Here is a 23,123-nt window from a genome sequence, read left to right on the forward strand (position 1 = left end):
AGTATCATTTGAGTTGTGCAACATGTCTCTCTCTCTCTCTCTCTCTCTCTCTCTCTCTCTCTCTCTCTCTCTCTCTATCACGTCCTAGAGGAGTTTTTAGTGAGAGAGCTCGATCCATTCTGCGAGCCAGATGTCCCTGACCCAGAGCATCAGGACCCTCCACCACACAAAGACGGATTCGTGGGGTTCTCCGCAGACATGTCACGCTCCCATCACAGAGGCCTGACATTCACTCCACCATCAGATTGGTTTTGGCCGAGGCGGGTATCGTCATTAGCTGATCACAACATATCTCACTCTACACAGGATCATCTGCTGATCACTTGTACTGTCAGATGTTTCCATTTTACTTTCCTTTCAGTTTTCCATGGCTCAGTATATCCATGGTACCATTGTATTACTTTTGGTCTCGTAGGCCCTTGGGGTCTTCCGCAGACGTTAATATAACTTTTTCTTTCTTTCTTTGTCTCTCTCTTCCGGGAGGGGTGGCTTTACTATACAAGGAGGAGCCTCAACATGTGATACAGGTGGTCAGACGGGATGAGGCCGCATGGTTTTTTGTGGGTGAGGATCCAGACAGAGAGGGCCCGAGACATCTACCTTGCAGTGTGCTACTTTGCACCCTACAATTTTAAATATGCCACCCACGGAGAGTCCCCGTACTTGCCCCTTTATGGTGACCTTATGAAGTTTTCCAGTCTAGGGAACATCCTCCTGGCTGGAGACTTCAATGCCCGCACCGCAGGTGCACAGGTTCCCTTCTTTGAGACAAATGATCCCATGTACCAGGAGATTGACACGGTGGGTACGGATTTGGAATGGACATCATAGGATACAGCAGCCCGCACAGACTATGGAGAGTATCTCTTAGCCCTCGGTGGGGCTCATAGGCTAGCCATTTATAATGGCCTGGCTAGATGGCCTAGATCCGACTCCTCCCCTTCGGACATGGAGCCAGTACAATGGACTATCTAGTGGGATCCCTCTCTGTGATCCCACTCATTCCGGAGTTTACCATCTCTCACCCCATCGGTGTTGGAGCCGACCATGCATACCTGGCCTTCTCCCTCACATGCGAATACACCATGCAACCACTTGCTTTGCTTCATCACCGTCTGAGATACCACTTCACCAGAGAGACCTCTTCCATCTATTCTGATCACGTCTATTGCATCCTCTCCGACCTCGAGCCACACATCCCACTTGATGAGCTTACCACACACCTCTCAACTACCCTCCATACGTCCGCTGCAGTCGCCTTCCCACTCTCCAGAGCCACCCCTACATCACCAAGAAAGACTGTCCCATAGAATAGTTGGTACGACGAGGAATGTCGTGATACCCGAGGCCGGCTACATCGAGAGATGGCACTAGGATCCACCACTCACCAGCAGGCGCGAGTGATCTTTCGACGTTTCACACGGAGAAAGAAGAGAGCCTACCTAGCCAGGCTTGAGCAAGAGCTATACCAGCTATTTCTTGGAAGGGACTGTAAGGAGTCCTGGATGATCTTCCAGGATCATCGCCTTTCGACTCCGATTACTTAACCTAGCACTTGGCACACCTATGCCACCTCTCTCTACCATGTCTCCGAGCAGCCACTGCTCCCCCATCCACTCGAACCTCATCCCCTACACACTTCCTTCTTTCACCTCAGCATGGTGAGAGATGCTATTGACAGGATGCTGACTGGGAGAGCACAGGATCATGATGGACTCCTCACCGAGCATTTCTCCCATGCTACGGACACACTAGCCCCTTTACTGGTTCACATGTTTAACATGGCTTTATGTGGGGGCTTCCCCGTTAGCTGGTCATCAAATACTATTGTAACTATCTTGAAAGCAGGTGACCCCATGGATCCCAACGGCTATAGGACTATCATGATTGGGCACACCTTGGCCAAGATTTATGGTTCGATTTTGGAGCATGAGCTTAGTAGATGGTCCGATATTAGCCAACATGCAGTCACTAGGCTTATGAGTAATGATGGGGTGACTGAGCCCATTTATCAGATGAGATCGGTCAGGCGGGGATGCCCACTTAGCCCTCTCTAGTTTGCAATTGCTACACATCCAATCTTATCTCGACTAGATAAGCTAGTGGAGGATGGTAAAGTTATAGAGCTTACTTTCCCAAGCGGAGAGCAGATGGTTGGCTAGGCATTGGTAGATAATTCTTTCATGTTCCTTAAGGCTTAAAGAGATAATGTTCAGAAGGCTATGGGTGTTTGGGATACTTTTGGTCTTGCTTCACGGTTATACATTAATATGTAGAAATCTGCTCTGATAAGCTGTAACGAGAGAGATTTGCTTGGTTTGCGATGGAATGGACAGGTCATACAAATGGGATGCATCACACGCCACTTGGGTTATCCAATTGGAGTTGATGTTGATTCACACGCTTTTTTGGCATGGATGTCTACAAGGATAAATGATAAGTTTGTGTATTGGAGATGTCAGGGTTGTGGCCTATGCATGTTGGTGGGACTAGTGAGAATTATGGATGCTTTGTTACCAAGCAGAGGCCACTTATTGTCTTTTTAAAAAATCCGTCAATATTTTCGGATTCCACGTGGATATGTACAGTTATGGGAGAAGGTGAGGGCAAGACTTGCATCGTTTGGTGATATTCCTCAGTTGGAGGATTAGCAACCTTAGTTAGATTGGGTATTTAGAAAGCCTTAGGACATTGTCCAGCGTACAATAAATCAAGTGTACCATATGATGGTGGAAGATAAGCACTGGATAAATGAGAAGACTAATAGGGTATGGAACATCAGGAAGAGTAGGGCCTGGTGGAAGGAAGTAATTTTACAGGGTTGGATGTCTAAGATTCCATATCAAGGTTGTTAAAATGTGCAATGTAAAATGAATGGGTTATTTGGTTGAGAGTGTGAAAGAATCCTAGAGGTGCAAGATATTGTGGTAAGTTAAGAATGCCACATGAGGGTGAAGCAGGGCTGTCCCTTGTCTCCTACTCTATTTGGTCTATACATTGATGAAATCTCGGATTACACCCCCCCAAAATTCCACGTCAACATCAGGTGAGTGTTTCGATAATATATTCTTTGGTTTCCGTGCGTCGCCTTCCCCTCATCGTCAACAGCGAATACAAGCGCTGCCCGGCTTGCCCCAAACCTCCACGTTTCCTCTCTCGGGTTGCGTGTCTACAGCTAGGTGTGTTTTTTCATCAATCCTGCATGCTAATTTTAGCCAATTTGGGGCAAGATGGAGATGCTGCAAAATGGGGGTTTTCTTCACAGAGACCCCATTAAGCCTCCAGTGTTTGCCTTAGACTTTGCCCACCAAGGGTCTTAAGCAGCTATGTAATCCATTACATAGCTGATTTTTGTCAGTTGAAGTGGTTTAAAAATTGGGGGTTTCTTTGCAGGCACACTCCTTCAACAAAATGCCTCGCACAAGAGATGATATGTGGACCCATGTGATCGAATCGGCCTCCTACAAGGATGGAGGTGCTTCCAAATGGCAGTGCAAGTATTATGGTTTGCAGTCCAGTGACTTCATAGACCGGGTGAAGGCCCATTTCACATGTTTAGCGGGGAAGGGAGTTAGCTCTTGTCCACTTGTGCCGGGTGCTATCAAGGCATTATTATAAGAGTGGAAGAGAGCCAAATTATTAGGTCAAATGAAGTTACCGATAGAAAAGGAGAGGAATGAAGATGAGGAGGAAGATGTGGATGTGTCAGCTACAGGTAGTACAAGTGTATCCAAGAAAGGTAGCTTTGCACCACGGGCGCAAAGGACTCCCATCCCCATTGCCAAGGCCTTGCAAAGAGGGAGCATCAAAGCCAGTCTACAAATGCAGGCAAAGCAAGAGGCCACCCTAGAGCCGACAAAGCTCTTCATACAATGTGCTTTGTCTTTCAATATTGTGCGCACCGCACGATGGAAAAAGGCCATGAGGGCAATCAGCCGCATAGGATGTGAGTGGGAGGGGCCCTCTTATGCGGCCTTGCGCACACGGGAGCTTTGAAGGGAGAGAAGCTGTGGAGATGGAGGTAGAGCCTCTCAAGGAAACATGGAAAAAATATGGATGCACTCGTCTATGTGATGGATGGTCGGATGTTAGAAAAAGGAATGTTTATAACATCCTCGTCTCATCATGCAAGGGCACAATGTTCTTGCGTGCCATAGATGCATCCATGGCAGGCACAGTGGTGACAGGTGAGTACATTTGGCGACACATTCGAGAGGCTGTCATGGAGATTGGGCTATATAATATAGTGCAGGTGATCACTGATAATGGCTCAAATTGTGTCTCCATGGGAAGGATGCTTGAGGAGGAGTTTCCTGCCATTCTTTGGACTCCATGTGCTGCTCATAACTTGGACCTCCTCATCGAGGATGTGGCAAAGATAGGTTGGGTGTCAGACATCTTTGAGACCTCTCGCATGATGGTAAAGTTTGTGACAAAGAGGCCAAAGGTGCTTGCTATGTATCGGGCACACAGTGACTTAGAGCTTCTCAAACCTTCTACCACTAGATTTGCATACACATTCATTGTGGTTAAGAGGTCGGTGAGAGTCCGCCATGGACTCCTATGCACAGTGGTTTCCCGGGAGTGGATGGCTTGGGATGATCGTGATAGTCCCAAGGCCATTGCATTTGTACGTGTTGTCATGAGAGACACTTGGTGGCAAGAGGCTGAAGCTCTCATAAAGGCCATTCAGCTTATTTATAGTGTTCTTTGCATCACGGACATGGAGGGCATCACTCTGGGCCTCCTGTACGAGTTCATGTATAGAATTGGTGAAGCTTTGAACCGGTGCACTGTCTTATCAGCAGAGAGGTATACTGCATTATGCATGCACTTTTAGTCTCTTTGATTCTTGAATCTTGTATAATAACATGTTTATGACATTATACTGTATACATTTCATGGCTGTTTTTTTAGGATTCAGGACATCCGAGCCATGTGGAACACATGATGGGATTGGTTTCATAGACCAATCCAAGGAGTAGCTCACATATTGTATCCTCTTTGGAGAAATGAGGAGCAATACAATAATGAGGAGCTTGAGGATGGATGGCAATGGTAGCTTTAAATTTGGTTTAGTGACGGCCAAAATGCGGGAGAGACAGCTACGGCCAGTGTCATGGTGGGTGAAATATGGCATCAGCACCCCTCACTCGGTGAGTCTTGACTCTTGGTTCTTGAACCTTGCATAAGAATCCACTTGTAGTATACTTATAAGTTATTTCTCATAAGGGCTTCAACTTCTTTTGTTGCATGAATTATGACAGAAATCCCTCGCCATTCGAGTCCTATCACAGGATTGTAGCTCGGGTCCTTGCGAGAGGAATTGGAGCACTTGGGCCCTCTTCCATACAAAGAAGAGGAATCGGTTGTCCACTGCCCAATTAGAGCAGTTGGTATTTTGTCATTGCAACCTCCGCCTAATTGAGCGGGTAGGTAATACCATCTAGCCTCGCCAAGTCAATGTTGATAAAATCGACATTGAGAAAGTGAAAGAAGTCCCCATAGATTCCTCGAGAGGAGCGTGACATTTATGCCATGCTATATGAGGAGATCACAACACCTGCACGTGGTAGTCGTGCACAATCATCTACAGCAGCACCTGCTAGTTCCAGTGTAGCAGGTGAGGTGAGTGCAGCAGCTGAGTCTCCCTCCACATCCGATTCAGATTCTCACAGTGAGTCTGAGTTTGACGATGATGAGGATGAGGAGATTGAGGACTTGTAGGACTAGCTACTAGCTAGGTTGAGAGTCGAGAGCCCGAGCCATTGTCCATGAGCCATGTGGCTTATCATGATTTATTATGTATTGTTTCTGGGCATTGAGCCATGACTATTGATTCATCATGATTCATGTATGATCATTGATGTGACATGAACACTTCAAACTTATAAGTTTTAACCTATGTAGTGTGATAGTGTCATGTATGGTTGACATTAATGATGGATGATTATATGGTTTTTGTTATTTGTGATTCAAAGACTATAGACTATAGGCTTCAAATTGATGTTTCCATGTATTCTATGCATTTAGTGTTATTTTAACATATTTTATACAGTATATATTTGAAATTTTGTACATGCAAAAACTTGTAGGAAACTTCGGGCTGATTTTACGAAACCCGTTTGAAACTTTTAGGAAATCCGTTTCAAACAACCCCCTAACTACTATGCCCTCGGCTAGCCGTGGAGTCCTCGAGACAGTTTACACTTGAGGGAGATATAGAGTGCTGGTATGCACATGTAGGCACTTGGTTTGGCATGCACGGTGTGCAGATGGAGGCACTCCCCCTGTTCCAGTACAGCATAGAGGCCCCGTCATTTACTCTCAGCCACACAGAGCGGAACAGGGTTATCAGGAAGGACATTGTCAGATTGGTTACTCAGAGGACATGGAGTTCACCTAGTCGTCCATTGGGGACGAAGATGGCCTTCTACAGAGATAACCTGCTATGCCTGACAGAGGATGGATTCATCATCCACCCACGCTACATGGACATACACCTATCCTTTGGGGTGAGATGTGTGATCGGCCAGATCCGCACCTCGTCCCACCAGCTGAGAGTGGAGACTGCCAGATATGGGCCTAGGACGACCACACCAAAGGACAGGATATGTCAGCTCTGTCACACAGAGCCCGAGACAGAGGATCATTACATATATGCCGATGCCCTGTATACTATGAGTTTCGGGGGAGGTTCCACTACCTCTTCCGAGCTGGGTTCGGACCACGTTCCAAGATCATGGACTTCCCGGATCAGAGATGCTTGGGACTTTTTCTTCTAGAGCTCCGTAGACACAGGGAGTCCTTAGTGAGATCCAGATCTCTTGTACTTGCTCGAGGACCAGCACAGAGAGCTCTCACCGACTTCTTCCATACCAGCACTCCGAGGGCCAATCCACCCATCATACCCAGACCATAGGGTAGTGCAGGAGCTCGGCCGAGAGGTGTGACACTTGACAGAGCCACTGAGTTATGTAGAGCTCGACGCCCCAGAGACCCCATGGCCCTCGCCTACGGCCATGCCACCATAGGAGGATCCGGGCCATCGTCTCCCATCATCGCAGGACCTTCTCGCGCCAGCTCAGTTTTACCACCTTGAGCACCATGTCACAGCAGCCCATGAGGGATATGTATTAGGGTGATATGAGAGCTCTCTGCTCATGTACCTATATCAGATTTTAAAGTTCTAGATTTTTGTTATCTTTCTTTATTACTATTTTGTACCTAGAATGATGTACCTCATGGATATGATGTAACCTTTTGTTCTCATAGGTCATTTTGGCCTTTTGAAGATGTTAATACAACTCTCTCTCTCTCTCTCTCTCTCTCTCTCTCTCTTCAGTTCTTTCTTTTCTTTTCCAGACAGTGTATCAGATGTCACATGGTTGTAACTTTGGTCTCATAGGTCACTTTGGCCTTTTGAAGACGTTAATATAACATTTCATTTCATTTCTCTCTTCACCATTGTCATGGCTTGATCTTCATCTCTCTCCTTGAATCCTTGTCTCTCTTGTCCACACTCACATCATGGATATCTTTGACCCTCAATAGCTTGCTTTTTGATTTTGTGGATACCAACATAGTATCAAAGCACATTCGTATGCTTCATGGTGGTTTTCAGATTTCTGCATTTTAGGGTTTCTGTCTGCATTTGTGGTGATCAACCTTCTTTTGTCCATCTGTATGCTGCTGCCTGCCTGAGATCTCACCATCACTGCTGCACTTTTGTGTGTTAATATTCATGGCTGGAAGTGTTCTAATGACTAGGGACTGATACCAAGTTGGTTACATAGATGTTCTAACAAGTGATACATATCTAGATACATTAGAGTTTCAATACCCTTAGGAGTGATACAAATCTTGGTTGGAGGTTTCCTTTCAAATGTTAGGTCAAGAGGTCTTTGGTAGCAAGAGTAGCCTAAAAGGCCCAATCCAAGTCAACCAGAAGATTGTTGAGGCCTCCACTTCATCTTCTTCTTCTTGATTATCTCAAACAATCAAAGCTTTGGTCTTTTGTTTCAAAAAACAGTTCTCTTCCCTATGATTCTTCTTACCACAGAATCTATATCCATTATTGGTTTTGTTGGTGAAGCTTTTGTAGAGATTCTTGGTGTTGGTATAGTCCTTTGCTTGCTTCTAGTTCATGAAGTAAGCCTCCCTCCCCCTGCCTCCCTCCCCTTGGCAAAGAATCCAGTGTTTCATGCGAGGACCAGACACATAGAGGTCCATTATCACTTTGTCAGAGAGAAGGTGCTCGATGGTTCAGTTGATCTTCAGTATGTGAAGACTGATGAGCAGGTGGCTGATATCTTTACGAAGCCACTTAGCAGGGAGAAGTTTGAGTACTTCCGGACTATGTTGGGAGTACATGGGATGAGCTTGAGGGGGAGTGTTGAGAGTCTTGATATCCCAAGCTCATCTACATCTTCATCGGCAGTACATCATGAGCTTGAGAGGGGCTGTTGAGATATTCAAGCTCGATGTCAGTATGAGCCAGCTATGCTATGTGCTGGCAGATTAGGTAGGAACATGTGTGAGACATAAATGACCGCGTGTCCAGCTGGTCATAGTGTGTGGACATTAGCTAGGGTTAGGAGAGTGTGGACACAACTCATTGTGTGTTGTGTGGATTATGGATTAGTGCATTATGCTTTGTGTGTGAGTGGACATGGCTTCCCTCTATGGTTAGGGTTTGCAATCTACATCATTAAAGTTGGAGCTAGGACTGCTTTGCTTGATCTTTCTCTCCTCCTCTAAGAGAGAAGTTAATGATTGGTAAATTTGTAATAGTAGAAACAATGCTATCATACTCTTCATCTGGAAGACTTTTAAGTAGGACTGCAATTGTGATGTCTTTGTCTATGGCAGCCTTGATACTTGCCAATTGTGTTAGCATGCTTTTCATTGAATTCAAATATGAAGAGAGAGAGTTCCCTGGTTTCATTCTAGTTTTAAAAACTTTATTAGCAAGCTAAACTAGGAGCACTCTCCTTGTGCACCAAACACATTTTCAAGATGCATCCAAGCCTCATATGAAAGTCAAACTATTGGCATATATGATATGAGTAGTGCCACATGTCACATGCACTCGGCACTGTAGTGCATGGTGACAAGCTGGTTCATCATCATCAATGCAACATTGTACAGTATTAGTATCTTTTAGGATGATATTTGTCGTACGCCGTGAACCCATTGTAATCCTCAGTCCAGGATAACTCATGCACGAGCTACGTAGGTCTTTCTCAGCCTTAGAAAGTCAGTCAATTAGTCCAAGTCTCCCTTAACACAATTGGCAGCATTGATACTTGCCAATTGTGTTAGCATGCTTTTCATTGAATTCAAATATGAAGAGAGAAAGAAGAAAGAAAGAAAGAGAGATTTTATTAACGTCTTCCAAAAGACCGAACTCGGCCTATGAGAGAGTTCCCTAGTTTCATTCTAGTTTAAAAAACTTTATTAGCAAGCTAAACTAGGAGCACTCTCCTTGTGCACCAAACACATTTTCAAGATGCATCCAAGCCTCATGTGATGTGTCAAACTATTGGCATATATGATATGAGTAGTGCCACATGTCACATGCACTCTGCACTGTAGTGCATGGTGACAAGCTGGTTCATCATCATCATCAATGCAACATTGTACAGTATTAGTATCTTTTAGGATGATATTTGTCGTACGCCGTGAACCCATTGTAATCCTCAGTCCAGGATAACTCATGCACGAGCTACGTAGGTCTTTCTCAGCCTTAGAAAGTCAGTCATCAGTCCAAGTCCTTGAAGAGACATTCATGCATGTAGAGTCAGTAGAAACCTTAGAGTTTCCATTAGAAAGCACTCTGCATATTGCATAGCATTCATTCCATATGCATGTAGGCCAGCTAGACCATTGTAGAAGCCTTTAGATACCATCTAGCAGCCATCAGAATTTATCCAGTATTATTCCCATATTTTCCAGCATTTATTCAGCATTTTTTACATCATTTATATATTTTATTTGGACAAGTGCAGTCGGCCAGCCCTGTAGCCAGCCGACCAGCACCCCTCGCCTATATAAATAGCCCAGCATATCATTCATTTATTCATTCGTATCTCATTCAGCTTTGAAGTACTCAACGCTTGGAGCCTTCAGCACAAGGAGCATAAAGTGATTGCAGAATTCAACACCTCATACCTCTCAGCGTTTTCCTCATCAGCATCTAGGAGCATCAACACTTGAGCCATTCAGCCTCTATGCAGTAAAACGCAGCACCTACAGCATTCAGCCTTTAGTCCCCTTTGCCATATTCATTTACAGCATTCAGACATAGCCTAGAACAGTCCCAAACAGCCCCTATCTCAATCTCAGATTTGCAGCCCTTCCTCATTCCATTGGGAAGAGTGCATAGGCTCGAGATTGGACATCATTGGTGTTTCTACAGCTGTGTACAGTTCAGCCTGACTCTTGGTCTTCCGAGATCTTGCGTTTGGCTTATTGTCAGTCCACCGTCAGTTTCCATCTTTCTCTCTCTCTCTCTCTCAATATCTTTAAGTTTGAAGTCTTAAAGTGGATTGCTAAACTCGCGAAACTCGGGATACAGAAGACGGTGTGAGCATTTGTGTGATAGGATCCTCAATTACGAATACTTCCGCTACATGTTGCATTGGTATCAGATTCAGCTTGTCCACACACACGGTATCCTAGTGTGAGGGCATCCTTGGATGGTTAGATTGTGCTCCGGCACGACCACCGACTTTAGCATCATGTCTACAGAGGAGAGTACCCATCAGCCGGAAGAAGTCTCCCCCGAAGGAGACCTTGCTCTTCCGACTACAGGAGACACCATAGCTCTACTCAGAGCTTAGAACTAGCGTCTCATGGAGTGTCTCCAACTCTTGGAGGCAACAACAACACATCCACCTCTGTCTCCAGCAACCCCCGACTACATCTCCCTCTTCTTTCAGATGGAACAACAAAGAAGAGAAGACAAGGCCAGACGGAGAGAAGAAAAAGCAGAAGCAGAAGCAGAAGCAAGAAAACAACAAGAAAAAGCAGATAGATGGGACTATGAGGAAGCCCAACGCAAGGTCGAAGAAGATCGGCGGCAGGCTGAACTCGCCGCTTGGGAGCACCAACGAGAGCTCGATCGAGCACGTATGTTTGTCACGTGCACACCCATCAAGTGTACAAGTGGCATGGCATCATCAAGCATTAATCAGGACATTTAAGTATTATTCAGGCATATATTAGCATAAGCATGTATATGGGGGTGTTTCAGCACCAACATCAGCACTTTAGTCTTCATGAGCATGTAAGGCATTCATTTGCATCAAGTCGGGGCTGTTAGCATCAGCCGACAGCACTTTATGACTAGCTGACAGCATGGTATGGGCAGTCGACAGTAGTTAGGCATTTATGGCAAGTGGTGAGTATCCAGATGATGAGGATGGACTATTTTGGTCTCATAGGTCATTTTGGTTAATAGGGATCCATCAGTCCAACCTATCCATCAGTCCCGTGGGTTAGCCAACTGCCCAAGACGTTTAATACAACTTTCTTTATTTCACACACACTCTCTCTCCCTCTCTCATACACACCCTCCCTCAAGGCTCATACATACACACTCTAGTCTCTCTCTCCCTCTCTCAACTTTCACTATATATATTATATCTATCTATGACATAATATATATATATATATATATATATATATATATATATATAAGAGACGCCTCTAACACGCCGCTAACGTCTCTAAAAAAATACGAGTCTTTCGAGGCGCGTACCATACCCGCCTTGTACCAAACGCATCTGACGTCTCTAACAACCTTGTATATAAGAAGCGCAATCATTCAGTTCAGCAACACATAGATCATCCATCTCCTCGGTGTTTCCTTCCGAGGCAACAAGGAGAGCATCAGTTCAGCATTAGTTCATCAGCGTTTCCCTCTCATCCCGAGAAGGATCTTCATCTAGGACAACATCATAGATCTATTTAGATCTCATTGTAACCCATTCATCTAATATAGCTGCATTGACACTATTTGTCCATCTCTTAAGCATCATTAAGTGAAGTTTAGTTAGCCTAAGGTTGTGTTTACAACGGTCAATCTCTCACATGTCACATTGGTATCAGAGCGTTACAAGGTAACCAGCCTTAGATCATTTTCATTCCATCAGTCATTCAGTTAGACATCATGTTAATCGCTTCCGCACAGTTAAACCCAGTTCTCAAAATCTTGCAGGCCATCCTTAGGGATTTTCCCTTAGGCATGCATTAGTAACCCATCTATCTGCATTCTTGCACAGCATATAAGGTTGCACATGGCTTGGAGAGTAGTCATCTAAGCAATCAGTCTTGCATCTGCAAGGCATACATGTTTGCCCATGAATTCTCTGGGGAAGAATGACATCCATCATCAAAGGAGTACATAAAGTTTTGGGCTTCAACTAGCAACAGCAGGGGGTTCTCTTCCATAGAAGAAGACGGAAGTTTGCTCCAACATCGCCTCAGGAGGTTCAGAGGTTCAGGAACGATGGAGATGGTGGGTGAAAGGATTCCACAGACATGTCAGGGGTGACTCAGGTATTTCCAAGCAGTCTTAGTAGCATTTGCCATTCATGTTCCCGCAGTAGACAAGTCTATGGCTCAAAGGATTCAACTCCTACAGTCGACCACAATCCCGGCAGAAGAAGTTAGAAGGGGGCAATGGTTTCAGTGGAGAAGGATCACCAGAGGAGTCGAAGGGTTGCCAGGTATACCACCTAGCAACAGTTTAGCAGAGGGGAATGTCACGTGCACACCCATTAGGTGTACAAGTGGCATGCCATCATCAAGCATTAATCAGGACATCTAAGTATTATTCAGGCATATATCAACATAAGCCTGTATATGGGGGTGTTTCAGCACCAACATCAGTACCTTAATCTTCATAAGCATGTAAGGCATTTAGTTGCATCAGGTCGGGGTTGTTAGCACCAATCGATAGCACTTTATGACCAGCCAACAGCATGTTGTGACCAGCTGACAGCAGTTATGTCAGCACCAACATCAGTACCTTAATCTTCATAAGCATGTTAGGCATTTAGTTGCATCAGGTCGGGGTTGTTAGCACCAATCGACAGCACTTTATGACCAGCCGTCAGCATGTTGTGACCAGCTGACAGCAGTTATGCATTTATGGCAGGTCGTGAACATCTGGGAGCTGGCCGACAGCAGCAAGGCTGGCCGACCAGCATCATTCCCACATAAATATAAGAAGCGCATCCATTCAGTCCATCAGATCTCAGTTCAGCAACGCATAGATCATCCATCTCCTCAGTGTTTCCTTCCCAGGCAACAAGGAGAGCATCAGTTCAGCATTAGCTCATCAGCGTTTCAGCATACAGACAGCATCGCATCAGTTCCAAGCATTCCCTTCAGCGTTTCCCTTCCAGGAGACAAGGGAAAGTCAGTGGGAGACCAGTTCATCCAGCATATAGTCATCAAATCAGCATATTCAGCATCATAGGCAGCATATTCAGCACTCAATTCGTCATTCCTACCTCCTACATAGAGGGAAGCCGGCATCGAAGGGTGGACCTCAGCATTGGAGCAAGGAACAGTCCTCAGCATCAGCATTCAGCCCATTCCTCTCATCCCGAGAAGGATCTTCATCTAGGACAGCATCATAGATCTATTTAGATCTCATTGTAACCCATTCATCTAATATAGCTGCATTGCATTGCATTGACACTATTTGTCTATCTCGTAAGCATCATTAAGTGAAGTTTAGTTAGCCTAAGGTTGTGTTTACGACGGTCAATCTCTCACATGTCACATTGGTATCAGAGCTTTACAGGGTAACCAGCCTTAGATCATTTTCATTCCATCAGTCATTCAGTCAGACATCATGTTAATCGCTTCCGCACAGTTAAACCCAGTTCTCAAAATCTTGCAGGCCATCCTTAGGGATTTTCCCTTAGGCATGCATTAGTAACCCATCCATTTGCATTCTTGCACAGCATATAGGGTTGCACATGGCTTGCAGAGCAGTCATCTTAGTAGTCAGTCTTGCATCTGCAAGGCATACATGTTTGCCCACGAATTCTCTGGGGAAGAATGACATCCATCATCAAAGGAGTACATAAAGTTTTGGGCTTCAACTAGCAACAGCAAGGGGTTCGCTTCCATAGAAGAAGACGGAAGTTTGCTCCAACATCGCCTCAGGAGGTTCAGAGGTTTAGAAACAACGGAGATGGTGGTTGAAAGGATTCCACAGACACGTCAGGAGCAACTGAGGTATTTTCAAGCAGTCTTAGCAGCGTTTGCCATTCATGTTCCCGCAGTAGACAAGTCTATGGCTCAAAGGATTCAACTCCTACAGTCGACCTCAATCCCGGCAGAAGAAGTTAGAAGGGGGCAGTGGTTTCAGTGGAGAAGGATCACCAGAGGAGACCACCTAGCAACAGTTTAGCAGAGGGGAATGTCACGTGCACACCCATCAGGTGTACAAGTGGCTGGCATCATCAAGCATTAATCGGGACATCTAAGTATTATTCAGGCATATATCAGCATAAGCCTGTATATGGGGGTGTTTCAGCACCAACATCAGTACCTTAATCTTCATAAGCATGTAAGGCATTTAGTTGCATCAGGTCGGGGTTGTTAGCACCAATCGACAGCACTTTATGACCAGCCAACAGCATGTTGTGACCAGCTAACAGCAGGAGGGTGAGAGCGATGCTACACAGAAAAGCCTCATCCGAGCTTATGGCTCTGCCAAGGGCCGATAGTTTGTAGTCCTATTCGACATGGGCAGTTTTGAAGACGCCATCTCTCCCCAGTTGGCTAACAAGATGAGCTACACATTCGTACCCTATCATCTGGATGTGGATGGGTTCACATATGGTCTCCGCACCCACATATCCAAAAGGCACAACAATTTGCCTTTGAAGTTCAGAAGGCCTCATTCCAATGAGATTTCATTCTCGCCTCTTTTGGGGGGTGACATGATCTTAGGAATCCAATGGTTTCGCCAATATGAGCCTATTCTCGATTGGGGCAGGACACTTTTACTATCTGTAAAGGTTTTCTTGAGCCCGTCATGATTCGTGGGGATAGAAGCATTCTCGTCATCCCACTGATTTCGCATCTCCAGGCCCGAAGAGCTATCCGCAAGGGAGCGGAAGGAGCACTCCTTTATGTTCGTGCTCAAACAGCCTCTACCTCATCGGTAGCATCTATCCCATCTTCAGTCCCACAGCTAGCAGACCTCCTGTCTAGACATTAGGACATTGTGCTCAGGGACGATCTTCCGCCCAGTCTCCCTCCATCCCGTCCTGAGGACCATCATATTGATTTGGTCCTTGGATTAGAACCTCCTAACAGGTTTCCCTATCGTCTTTCCAAGACTTTAGAGGGCGAGCTAGAACGACAATTATCTGAGCTCCTCCGAGCTTGATTCGTTCGGCCTTCTTCCTCACCATTTGCTGCACCCATCCTATTTGTCCAAAAGAAGGACAAGTCTGCACGCCTTTGTGTAGACTACAGGGCATTGAATAAACTCACCATTAAGAACAAGTTTCCTATGCCAAGGATTGAGTACATTTTGGAGCGTTTAAATGGTGCAAATTTTTTCACTAAGATCGATCTCAAGAGTGGTTACCATCAGGTCCACATTTTTGAAGCTGACATTCCAAAAACAGCTTTCCGGACAGTGTGTGGTCACTACGAGTTCGTAGTTGGGCTTACTAATAATGCACATGCGACCTTCAATAAAATGATGTCCAGGATTTTCACAGTCCTCATTGGTAAGTGTGTCTTCATCTTTCTTGATGACATACTTGTATTCTTAGCCATTGCGGAGCCACATGAGAAAGATGTGGAGAAAGTCTTGCAACTTTTGCGAGATAATGGGCTCTACATAAACGCAAAAAAGTCTATCTTCGATGTTAAGGAAGTTCAATACTTGGGCTTTATCATCGGTTCCGATGGGATTAGACTGGATCCATCAAAGGTTGAGGAAATCTTAGATTGGGACATCCCTCAGACTGCCCAAGAGATCCGTTCTTTCGTAGGTCTTTGTCAAGCCTACAGCACCCATGTTCATCAGTTTTCCAACCTTGCAGCACCTCTCACCAACTTGCTCAAGGGGGTGAAGACTCGCAAACAAAAAGTCTCAGTCACAAGCAAGGCGCTTGATGCATTCCATGCACTCCAGAAGGTTGCCACAGAAGCGCTTGTTTTGAAGTTTCCTTAGGGGGACTTAGTCTAGGACTTTATTGAGTCAAAAGATAAGGCTATATAAAAGCATGTACTTGGTGAAGGGCTTTACACATCAATCAAAAGATCATTGAGTCATGCATTACCAGTGTACTCAATTCTCTCTCTATCTCATTGAGTACTCTCTTTCTCTCTCTCTAAGCACTGTCGTGATGAAGAGGTTTCATCCTTCATAGCTTATGCACTCAGCTTATCCCTAGGCCTATGCCTTTAATTGGTATCAAAGCACCCGACCTGCCGTTGAATCATCTCTTGCGCAGTACTGTTGCACTTGCTGTGCAACACATGCTGCCATTTTCTACCACTAAGGGTTATTTAAAGCCCTATAACAAGGCTTATATATATAAGCCTTATATTAAGGCTTATTAATGCCTATCACAGGCAGCGCCTTCAACATCAACGTCAACAGCATCTCAGCTTCGACTCATCAAATCCACAACAGCATCTCAACTTCGACTTGTCAGATCCACACATCTTCTCAAGAACCTTCACAACATCTCAGCTTCAACTCGTCAAATCCACAACATCATCTTTGCATCGACTCATCAGATCCACAACAGCATCTCAGCTTTGACTTGTCAGATCCATGTGTTCTCTCTTTTGGGTTTAAATTTTTCATCATTTTTTTGAGTTTCTTGGAAGATTTGACGACTATTTGGGTTCTGTGCTTCATATCATTAATTCACATGCTTTTTCTCTTCTATATAAACGGGATAGACACTAGCTATCAAGGCTAAGACCCCCGTCAATCATCTTGTGAGCACTTTGATTTTCACAAGTTACAAAAGGCAATTTGCATGCATGTGACACTCTTAACCCTTTACAAAGTTTTCAATTAAGGGGAGAATGTGTATTAAGTGATCTCAAATTTTGTGAAGGATTTTGACACTGCTCTTGAGCTGCAAGCCAAGAGTAAGACCTATCCTCAATCATTAACCGTGGCTACTCAAGTAAAAAATTTGATAAATTTGAAGGGGAAGGATTCCACGCATGGCAAACAAAGTTCAACTTCACCCTTATGAGGAAAGGGATATGGAATGTGGCAAACAGAGAAGAGAAGAAGCCAACAAATCGGGAAGGACAAGTTGCTTGGCGAATCAAAGGCGAGAAAGCCCTTGCTATCATAGACTTGGGGTTAAGTGACTCATACATCCATCACATTGATGGGTGTGTGATGGCCCAGGAGGGGAGCTGTAGTAACAGAATTAGAGTTTGGCACAACAGCACACTCACAAGGAGGCACACACAAGATGATAAGAGATGCAGAGAGTAGATTGCATTGGAATGTGTGGAGCTAGTAAGTCAACTCCATAATATTATAATACAACTAAAGTAGATGGTGTCCTTTCAAACCACATTCCAAGGGGAAAAAAAAGTGCCCTTGGTAAGCCCATGTTCACATGTGGTGTAACATGCAACGGAAGTATTCGTAATTGAGGATCCTGTCACACACATGCTCACACGTCTTTTGTATCCTGAGTTTCGCGAGTTCAACAATCCACTTTAAGACTTCAAACTTTAAGAGATTGAGAGAGAGAGAGAAAGATGGAAACTGTACACCGTATGGGGTCCCGAATTACCCACCGAAGGGCCCCCTATCCCGTTATCGGAATAGTATTTGCTTTATTATCTTTGAAGAGACTGACGGTGGACTGACGATAAGCCAAACACAAGATCTCAGAAGACCAAGAGTCGGGCTGAACTGTACACTGTTGTAGAAACACCAATGATGTCCAATCTCGAGCCTATGCACTCTTTCCAATGGAATGAGGAAGTGCTGCAAATCTGAGATTCAGATAGGGGCTGTTTGGGACTGTTCTAGGCTATGTATGAATGCTGTAAATGAATATGAATGCCGAGTTTTACCTTCACCAAGTGGCTATGGCAAAACGATGAAGAGATGAATGCTGAAAACTGTATGTATGCTGAAAACGCAAAGGGGACTGAAGGCTGAATGCTAAAGATGCGGCGTTTTATTGCATAGAGGCTGAATGGCTCAAGCGTTGATGCTCCTAGATGCTGATGAGGAAAACGCTGTGGTATGAGGTGTTGAATTCTGCAATCGCTTTATGCTCCTTGTGCTGAAGGCTCCAAGCGTTGAGTGCTTCAAGGCTGAATGAGATACGAATGAATAAATGGATGATATGCTGGGCTATTTATATGGGCAAGGGGTGTTGGTCGGTTGGCTACAGGACTGGCCGACTGCACTTGTCCAAATAAAATATATAAATGATGTAAAAAATGTTGAATAAATGCCGTAAAATATGGGAATAATATTGGATAAATTCTGATGGTTGCTAGATGATATATGAAGGCTTCTACAATGGTATAGCTCGCGTACATGCATATGGAATGAATGCTATGTAATATGCAGAGTGCTTTCTAATGCAAACTCTAAGGTTTCTATTGACTCTACATGCATGAATGCGTCTCTTCAAGTGGGTTAAGGGACTTGGACTAAGTGATTGACTATCTAAGGCTAAGAATGACCTACGTATCTCGTGCCTGACTTATCCTGGACTGAGGATTACAATGGGGTCACGGCGTACGACAAATATCATCCTAAAAGGTACTAATACTGTACAATGTTGCACTGATGATGATGAGCGAGCTTGTGACCATGCACTACAGTGCAGAGTGCATGTGACATTTCCTCCTGCTTAGCTTGGCGGCAGGTTCATGGTTTCCAAGTAGTCCACCAACAACTGGGCGTACTCTTCAAAGAACTCCTCGTCTAGCCATACGGCTTCGCGGGTACCTCGATCTCGTAAGTTCGTATAGAACTGACGTATCTGTCGACCGGAACCATGCTTGCAACGATGAAGAAGGATCTGCTCAGGCTCGATGACTTCGACTTCGTCTACCACGTCTGGTTGCTGTTCATCTCCGAAACATCAAAAACTTCTGGTCCAACATATGGTTTTAGCCAAGAAACATGGAAAACATCATGCATCGTCCAATTGTTAGGCAATTTTAACTTCACGGAGACATCACTTAGCTTTTTAACTATCGAAAAAGGTCCAAAACTATGGAATGGAAGCTTGGGACAACGTTTATCCACTTGTTTCAATCTTGTTTCATGATGCGTAGATAGACCCAATCCCCTTCCTTGAAGTGGACGTCTCGTCTTGACTTATTTGCCTGTCTGCTATAGGCTTTCTGTGCTTTGGTCAAGCGGTCCTTGACTGACTCAACGATTTCAGAAAATGCTTCCATGGTTTTATTAGCCTCTAGAGATGGAGACACCAATCTCGTCAAAAGAGAGGAGAAACGGCGACCAAAGGTTGCTTCATATGGAGTCCGTCCGACACTGGATGAATGAGTATCATTTAAGATAGCTTGGACCAAAGGAAGATAATGTTCGCATTTGGACTGCTGGTCATGACATTATGACTTGAGAACATCAAAGGCCAACTGGTTATGAATTTCTGTCTGGCCGTCCGTCTGTGGATGGAATGCACTAGACAACTGTAACTTAGTTCCAAAGTTTTCAAATAATGCCCTCCAAAAATGCGAGGTAAACTTGGAATCTCTATCTGAGGTGATGGTGCTAGGCAAACCACAAATTGGGTACCAATGCTTGAGAAAAAGACGGCCTACGTCCTCAACTGTGGCCGTATGCTTGCATGGGATGAGCATGCAGAATTTACTAAAGTGATCCACAATGGTAAAACACTAAGTGTTACGGGATCCGGTGGATGTTGGTAGAGGCCCTACAAATTCCATAGATATGTCGATAAAAGGTCTGTCTGGGATAGGCAAAGGTTGAAGTAACCCAACCTTCTTTGTATGTGGAACCTTTACTTTTTGACAAATCTTACAGGCTTGAACATGTGAATATACATCACGCCTCATTTTTGGTGAATAAAAGGACCGTTCTAATTTCTCGAGAGTACTATTGATATCCCTATGTCCTCCAACTAAGGAGTCATGGGTATCATGGAGAAGAGCTGATCGCTTTTCCCGAATGACACAGGCGGTTCTTGAAGAACGACCAACCGTTCTGTACTGAATAATGGCGAGGCTCAGAAGTGAGGGCCAAATTATATTGAGTACCAAACTCAGGGGAGTCGACATTTGGTCTTTCATGTTATCTAAGTCCTTCCCCATGATTTCGAGAATGGTAGACTCCTGGATTGCCTGGATGTTGGCCTTTCGACTAAGAGCATCTGCTCTACTAGGTATTCTTTTCGGCGACATCCAACTTTTTACTGTAGTATGCCACGGATCTATTGTCTTGCTGGAGAACTGCACCTATGGCTATATTGCTTGTATCGGTAATGACCTTGAAAGGTTCATCCCAAGATGCTAACTTCCTACACACTTGCACAATATCAAATCCAAGCCTGAGAGGCTGTTCACACACACACACACACACACACACACACACACACACACTAGTACACACTAGTACACTCATAAGGAGTGGTCACACGCACACACGCACACGTTGGCTACATGCTTACCGTTTGACCTTGGAACCCGTACAATGATAAAAGGCAGGATAACATATGTTGTCTCCAACAAAAACTACTCTTCTTCTTATTGATCTTCAAAATTGTTCTGCATGTTTTGTGTGGCATCTCGAATGCAAAATCACCATAAACTGTGTGAAAAACAACACTTAAACTTCTTACCTCAGGAGGAAAAGTGACACCACCTAAAGCTGATGTCTAGACCTTGCTTTGATATCAGAGCCAGGTAACTGTTTTAGAAGTGACCTTAAATGCATTAAGATAGCAAGAAACTCGAAAGATACACTTGCACAATCACCACTGGACACTTGTATTTGGTCTCAATGGCTGGGGCCCCTTGGTGTTAATCACCTTAAAGTAGGACTCAATACTGGTTGTGATTCAATAAAATAACTCTACGAGTGAAGTTTTGCGTGAAAAACTATGGAACACAACTTCACAGGGAGCATTCAAACAAGTTGGTTTGTCTGAGGAGCTGGGTCCTAAAGAAATGAGGCTGTCTATGAGAGCTTGGCTGGCAAGGCTATGATTGTTGTCTTCTTCTCGGAGACTCTCCTGCTTAGCCTTTGCTTCCTCATGTTGGCAAGGCCGGTCTTCGTCAATATCTTTTCAATTTTTTTTGTTGTTGTTCCAATTGCAATCTTCCTCCAACTGGGTCTTCTGAAGTGCATGGCTGAGCCTTCTAGAGGACTGTCTTTGCGGCGTGCCTATATTTGGCGATACAGTTGTCATTCTTTCTCCATACGCCGCTCCATCTTTTGCATCACCTGCAGGATGGAAAGCATGGCTGGGTCTGTTGATACCTTCGGGAACTGAGGTAAATGGTCAATTGGAGCAGCCACTTCTTCCTTGTAGAACTACTCTTCTTCAGGCTGATCTGCAAAAAGTCTTTCTGCATATTTGTGTGTTTTCTCGAATGCAAAATCACCATAAACTGCATAAGTGGTGAAGGTTTTTGCCCAGGACCAAGAGGTCTTGGGTTCAAAACCCCACAACATGCTTCTTGGGCGGCATTGCCTACAAGTGGATAAAAAGCGCCCATGGGTGGTGGGAATCAGTATAGGGTGGATCTTGGGCCTAAGGCTAGTTGGGGAAAAAAAAGAAAAAAATCACCAAACTTCCAAACAGTTTAGTGAGCCATTCTTATTTTAGCAGTTGCCAATTTGCCACAAGTTGGGACTCTTCCTTCGTGCCCCGCCCATTCTTATTTTAGCAGTTGCCAATTTGCCACAAGTTGGGACTCTTCCTTCATGCCCGCCCAACCCCCCCCCTCCCCTTTCCCTTGTCTCACACCCCCTCCCTTGCACATTACTTTTTAAAGACCCTTGGAACATACCCGTTCAGGAAAGGATTAATCAATTTTCATTCTACTTTGCAGGTGAAGGAATTTCATGACCGAATGTTGCAACATATAACACCCATTGCCCAGAAGGAGTTGAAGTTGCTACAAGACTTGAAGGTAAGATTCTCATCCTTGATTTAAAAGATCTGTAGAATATTATGCACCAGAATTTTGTTAACTTTGTTCGCCTGTAGGAAGAGGAAGAAGGAGATTCTGTGGTTGGACTGGAAGATGTGCTGTATTATATACAAAAAGCTGAAAGAAGGTTACTGAATTTTGACATAAATGAACTAAATCAGTATCTTCCAGTTGAGGTTGTCACGTCTGGGTTGCTGAGAATCTACGAGCATCTTCTCGGTAAAAATCTTTCTTTCTCGTATTTGTACACTTTTGTTCTGTGCAACTTCTATGCTCCGCAATTGATCCTGGTTGAGTGTGGGCATCCCCAGACCATCTCATGCCTTTGAAGTGGAATTCCCAATTGGCAGTTTTTCAATGATTAGGCAAGGGGTTGATGAGGCAATTCACCGAGTTCTCCCCTTGAGAAAACAAAGGGGGTTTGGGATCGTGAATCCCCAATCACTGCAATCCACACTGAATGAATAAAAAAAATAGGACATATGGAGCTTCAAAGTTAATAGACAGCTGTCCTGCAGTTGTACGGGATTGTGTGGCAGTTATGATATCTCTTTGATCATTCTTGACGGTTTTGGGCCAGATTTGATCAGAGCTGATGAATTTGACCATTCTGTACAGACCTGACCAGCATTTGACTTCCGAGCCTTTAACTTGGCTCTATCATGCTTTGACTGATATTCGACTGTCAAGGCCCTTTTTTCTCAGTTATTAAAAAGCAGATGAGAAGTTTTTTAAGGGCTGAATTGATCTTCTTTGGACTGATTTTGTTGCCGTTGAGGTCTGGTTATCTTTCCCCTGGCCGGCTGCCCCAAAAACTTTCACAGGATGTTTAGAATACGGAGAGGACTCTATTTATAGAGCTGAAAGGGGTAGGCCTGATTGTGTTAGTTGCATTCACACTTGTGTTATTGTGGTGGGCTGCCTAG

The 23,123-nt window shown here is 44.6% G+C and overlaps 2 protein-coding genes across 4 annotated transcripts in view; both read left to right on the forward strand.

Moving 5' to 3' along the window:
- LOC147635467 (putative thimet oligopeptidase) overlaps positions 1-23,123 on the forward strand; it is a 113,231-nt gene that overhangs the window by 73,419 nt on the left and 16,689 nt on the right. For all 3 annotated transcript variants that reach the window (XM_086802758.1, XM_086802756.1, XM_086802757.1), the window contains 2 exons: positions 22,096-22,176; positions 22,254-22,416. In XM_086802758.1, the coding sequence (XP_086658884.1) occupies positions 22,096-22,176; positions 22,254-22,416 (244 nt within the window). The remainder of the gene's footprint in view (positions 1-22,095; positions 22,177-22,253; positions 22,417-23,123) is intronic.
- LOC147635468 (uncharacterized) lies at positions 2,180-5,152 on the forward strand. The gene is made up of 2 exons (XM_086802193.1): positions 2,180-4,812; positions 4,918-5,152. Exons 1-2 carry the CDS (start codon positions 3,968-3,970, stop codon positions 4,949-4,951), a joined length of 879 nt encoding a protein of 292 aa, XP_086658319.1. The 5' UTR covers positions 2,180-3,967; the 3' UTR covers positions 4,952-5,152.

Source organism: Cibotium barometz, chromosome 9 (genome assembly GCF_041138505.1).
Source record: "Cibotium barometz isolate CiBa-2024 chromosome 9, ASM4113850v1, whole genome shotgun sequence".
NCBI classification, from domain to species: Eukaryota; Viridiplantae; Streptophyta; class Polypodiopsida; order Cyatheales; family Cibotiaceae; genus Cibotium; species Cibotium barometz.